This window comes from Rhinopithecus bieti, unplaced genomic scaffold (genome assembly GCF_001698545.2).
Source record: "Rhinopithecus bieti isolate Rb0 unplaced genomic scaffold, ASM169854v2 scaffold_35903, whole genome shotgun sequence".
NCBI lineage: Eukaryota > Metazoa > Chordata > Mammalia > Primates > Cercopithecidae > Rhinopithecus > Rhinopithecus bieti.
In genome coordinates, this window is record NW_016815549.1 from 1,206,867 (window position 1) to 1,211,708 (window position 4,842).

At 52.4% G+C, this 4,842-nt stretch overlaps 1 protein-coding gene across 1 annotated transcript; it reads right to left on the reverse strand.

Moving 5' to 3' along the window:
* Nucleotides 1-1,121: 1,121 nt before the first annotated feature.
* Nucleotides 1,122-3,402, reverse strand: MRFAP1L2 (Morf4 family associated protein 1 like 2). Its single transcript, XM_017853388.1, has 2 exons — nt 2,460-3,402; nt 1,122-2,177 (listed from the first exon to the last, which is right to left on the reverse strand). Exon 1 carries the CDS (start codon nt 2,951-2,953, stop codon nt 2,594-2,596), a length of 360 nt encoding a protein of 119 aa, XP_017708877.1. The 5' UTR covers nt 2,954-3,402; the 3' UTR covers nt 1,122-2,177; nt 2,460-2,593.
* Between the last annotated feature and the right edge of the window lie 1,440 nt (nt 3,403-4,842).

Consider the following 4,842-nt stretch of genomic DNA (forward strand, 5'->3'; position numbering starts at 1 on the left):
TGTGTTCCACTCTCCACGTCACCTCCCACTCCCCGTGCCGCCTCCCACTAGCCACGCCGCCTCCCACTCCCCGCGCCGCCCCCCACTCCCCACGCTGCCCCCTACTCTTGTCCTTGTCTCCCACTATCAGGCCTGAGCACGGCAGCCACCTCTTCACAGATGGTCAGCTCCCATCGCTCCTCTGCTGGCAACCCCCTACCAGCTTCGCATCCAGCCACTTCTCCCTCTGACCTCAGTGCCCACCACTTCCTCCCTTCCCACTGGGGCTTCATGCTGTTCCTCTCCTTTTTACCCTGCTTGATTCCTGTGCCTAGAAGACTCTTTCCCTAGATACCCATGTATATTCCACACATCAGCCTTCACTCAAATGTCGTATCAGACATGTCACCTGACCATGCAAATCAACTAGAAACCCCACACCCGATCCCCCAATGCCATTTTTTCCCCCACAGAACTTACACTATCTAATATGGGTACATATATCATTTTTTTCCTGCTTTCCTCATTTAGGGGTTATCTAACAAATACTTATGCAGCACTTACTATGGCCAGATACAATACTAAGCATCTTATGTATAACAGATCCAACTTTTTTTTTCTATTAGAGACAGGGTCTCACCATGTTGCCCAGGCTGATCTCAAACTCCTGGCCTCAAGCAATCCCCCTGCTCAGGCCTCCCAAAGAATTGGGATTACAGGCACAAGCCACCGTGCCTGGCCCTCAGATCCAATTTTACAAGCACTCTGTTCAGTCAGGTAGCCTCAGCCTCTGTAGGTGCTCAATTTATGTGTTGAATCAAAGACCAGCACTGCGAACACTGTACTGTAATTATGTTTTCAGACCTGTCTCAACCCACTAGATAGTCTGTCCAAGAAAGTCCTAGCGCCTGGCATAGTGGGGAGCTCTGTGGTCCCAGGGGATACTAGTTGCCTGAATGGACTTCAGCTCTCCTAAGGCTGGGGCCAGACCACATGGCCTCATAAGGCACCCGCTTCCTACCCTAGGTCTGCTTTCTTCCCCTTCTGCAGCTCAAACCCCATCCTGGGCTACAGGCTTTGAACAACTCCTAAGTCAGAAGCAATTCACCTCCATTTGACAGTGACCACTATCAAGGAGAAACTCATTTTGAAAAATGTTTATCTTACCTTTTCCTGGCCAAGTCAATTGCTTTGGTCATCTGCACAAAGAGTTTAAAAACTGGCTTTCAGCATTTGTTTTTCCAAGCAAACGAACTTTATCACAACAAGGCAGAACTCTGATTTTAGTCTCTGTGGAGTCTGGGCTCTAATGACCTAGGCTAGTCATCATCTAAGCCTGAAATGACTGTTTGGGACCCCCATGACCAGCCTGAAGCTTTCCTTCCTCCGCCACTCTGGGCCCCTGAACAGGTCACATGCATTTGTGGCAGAGACTGAATTTTAACAAAGTTTACCCCAAAGTCAGCAAACACATGTACCTAGAACTCATCCCAATTGTAGGTTGCTCACCAGACAGGTTACACGATGTGCACCAGTTAACATGCCATGGGAAAATTACATTCCAGGAGAAAGCAAAATGCTATAAAAACAACAACAACAACGAAACACCACGCAAAACAGCTCTCCTCCTTTGATCTGATGGTCTGTAGAGGTTCTCAAGTCCATACACTGCCACTCTTCAAGACCAACCGTCCACTGGGCCTTCTCAATCTCATCCAAAGTCGCATTCACAACCTTGACTGGGGCTTGGGTTCTTGAAGCGGCAGCTGCAATCATGTAGTGTCTTCTCTCTTGCAGAACTCTAACCTCAAGTCTCTCATGAATCCCCAAATTCCAGGAAGCATAAAAAAATTGCAAAGCACACGGTATGTATACTTCCAAACTTTGAAAATACAATAAGATCACAGTAACAAATATTACCACGCAGCAGTGTACGTACCGTACAGGCCATATTCCTTTACGTGGGACGTTAATGAAAAGCTGTCTTTTCCAAACTGAATGCACCTATTAATCAAAAAATACACCTGACCATCTAATGCTGAAGTCATCCGCCAGGATGGTACTGGAAATTGAGTGGCTAACGTGGAGAAAACGCAGGCAGAAAAACAGGGGAGACAAAACGAAAGGCTCTCTTGGTATGAGCCTGTCCAAACAGCCAGGAATCCTTATTAGGTGAACACAGTTCGTCAGTTGGCCACCTAAAGTACAAGTGGGAGAAATTCATCATCACAACATAAATTTTGAGCTTGATATTCCCGTATCGGGGAGTCAAAGAAACCCAACCACCTGTGCACAATGCTACCACCTGCAGGAAGGTCATCGCAAACGCTCCAATCTCATAACATTCACACGTTTCCAGCATGTACCTCCGCTTCACACTTCTCTCCCCCACCTACTGACAGAGCAGGTCTACGTCCTGCAAATACTTTAAGTTGTCATGACTCTTTACAACAACATATCAAATTATTTTCTCTAATTACCTATGAAAAAAAGAATGAAACCAACTCGGCGGAGAGAGTGGCACGGCTCTGCGCTCCCCTCCCTGCCTGCCCAGCGCCTTCCACGCGGGACACTCCTCGCCGGACTCGGCTCCTCCCCGCGCGGCCCCGCCGCCTCAGTAGCACTCGCAGCCGGTGATCCGCTGGTGCAGCTCCACGATCCTTCTGCCCATCCGCGCCGCCTCCGCGGCCTTCCTCTCCGCCTCGGCGCACAGCCGAGCCACCCGCTCCTCCGCCTCCGCGCGCGGGTTGGGTGCAGGGGCCCGGGCGCCCCGCTCCTCCGCCTCCACCTCGCTCTTGATGGCGTCCAGCAGGCTCTGGATCTCCAGCAGCTTCCTGCGGGCCCGCCAGTGCGCCCGGGCGCGCTCGCGCTCCAGGGAGGCCAGGTCCTCGCGGCCGGCGCGGGGCGCCGGGCTCAGCGGGCTGCCCGGGTCCTCGCGGGGCTCCCGCGCCTCGTCCGCGTCCACAGGCCGCATCACGCCGCCGCCTCTTCCAGCCCGCGGGCCACGGCGGGGCTGCCCACCAACACCGAGCGCGGAAGCCTTGCTGTCACCAACGAACGGACTAGCAACAGGTTACCCCAACTTTTCGCAGGAGGACGGCATCCAAAATGGGATAACAGCTGTCGGCCGGGCCGCTGCCACTGCGGCCCTTTTACGACACCCGGGGTTCTTTACCGCCACGCAGCGAGCGAGAACCGCATTCGGGGATCCAGCCTCGGCTGCCCTGCGCGCGCACGCGCACTCGCGCATCCGCGTACCTCCGCACGCATGCGCACCCCACATCCCCACCCGCACTAGGGCCGCTGCTCCCTGGGTATTGGTTCTAGGGCCACACTGCTGGAAGATTGAAGTCGACTTCACGTTAGTTTAAGGAAATAGCTGACGCTGATAACCGTGTCCCAAGCACTGCTCTAAGTTCCCAACATTCTAAATCATAAACACCCGGTCGGGGCGCGTGGCTTACGCCTATAATCCCATCACTTCGGGAGGCTGAAGTGAGAGGATCGCTTGAGCTCAGGAGTTCCATACCGGCCTGGGCAAGAAGGGGAAAAATCCCACAAAAGAACACAAGAAATTAGCTGGGCGTGGTGGCGCGCGCCTGTAGTCCCAGCCACTTGAGAGGCTGAGCCGGGAGGATTGCTTAAGCCCAGGAGGTCGAGACTGCAGTGAGCTCTGAAAGCCTGATTGTGCCACTGCACCCCAGCCCAGTGACAGAGCGAGACCCTATCTCAAAATAAATAAATAAAAATAATAACCGAATTCAGTGGTCCCGTTAGAATATTCCGGGCTCCGCGAAGACAGGTCCTCACAGCGTCGGGATTTGCCCCCAGCCAGGGCCTCGGCTCCCTCTTGCCTCGGGCAGATGCTCCTGGAACACAGAGCTGCGGCCTAGGTGCTGATGCTGACGGCTGTGACCCAGCCTCCCCCTGCTTTTTTCCAAAAGGTATAAGCTTCACTCTGCCTGGGACTTTGGGTGTGAGTGGGAGTCTGGCTTTACCCACCGTGGGCACCCCAAGGCCAAAGTGGGTCTGATTCACCGCTGTTTCCTCAGCCCTGCCAGGCTCTGAATATGTCCTTATGAATCATTCTGGAAGATTTCTTTCTTCACTGGACTGTATAAGCGCCTCTGCTCTGTTTCCTCACAGCTCGAAATGGGCTTGGCATACAGCAGGAGCCCAGTAAATGTTGCTTTAATGCTCATTTCCCAAGAGATCTTTATTAAGCACCCACTGCATGTCATTGTGTCTAGGTTCATTCACTGTATACTTCTAGCAGAAAATTAAGGGGATCCTCCAAGCTTGATGGCCAGGGGTCACTCTCAGCTCCTACAGGTCACTCTCTGGTCCTTACAGGTGGCCCTCTCCATCTTCAAAGCCAGTAAGAGCATGTCGGATCCTTCTTATCCTTCCAGGCTCTTTGTCATCCCCTTCTGCTCCCAGCTGGAGAAAACTCTTCTTTTAAGGGGCTCACCATGGTCCAAATATGTGAGTCCCCCCAAGATTCGTATGTTGCAAAGCAATCCCCAATGTAATGATATTAGGGGGTGGGGTCTTTGGGAGGTGATGTGGTCATGAAGGCTCAGCTTTCATGAATGGGATTAGCACCCTCATAAAACAACTCCAGAGGGCCATCTTACCCCTTCTGCCATGGGAGGTTACAGCAAAAAGATGGACTTCTGTGAACCAGAAGTGGGCCCTCACCAGACACCAAACCTGCTGGCACATGATCTTGTACTGCTCAGCCTTCAGAACTCAGAAAATACATTTCTGTTATTTAGAAGACACCCAATTTCTGGTATTCTGTTAGAGCAGCCTGAACGGACTAAGATAGGGCTTATGTGACTGTGTAACAGCATTGATTCC

Bases quoted from the DNA above. Each gene is read 5' to 3' on its own strand.
- MRFAP1L2 (XM_017853388.1), bottom strand. From the start codon at position 2,953: ATGCGGCCTGTGGACGCGGACGAGGCGCGGGAGCCCCGCGAGGACCCG.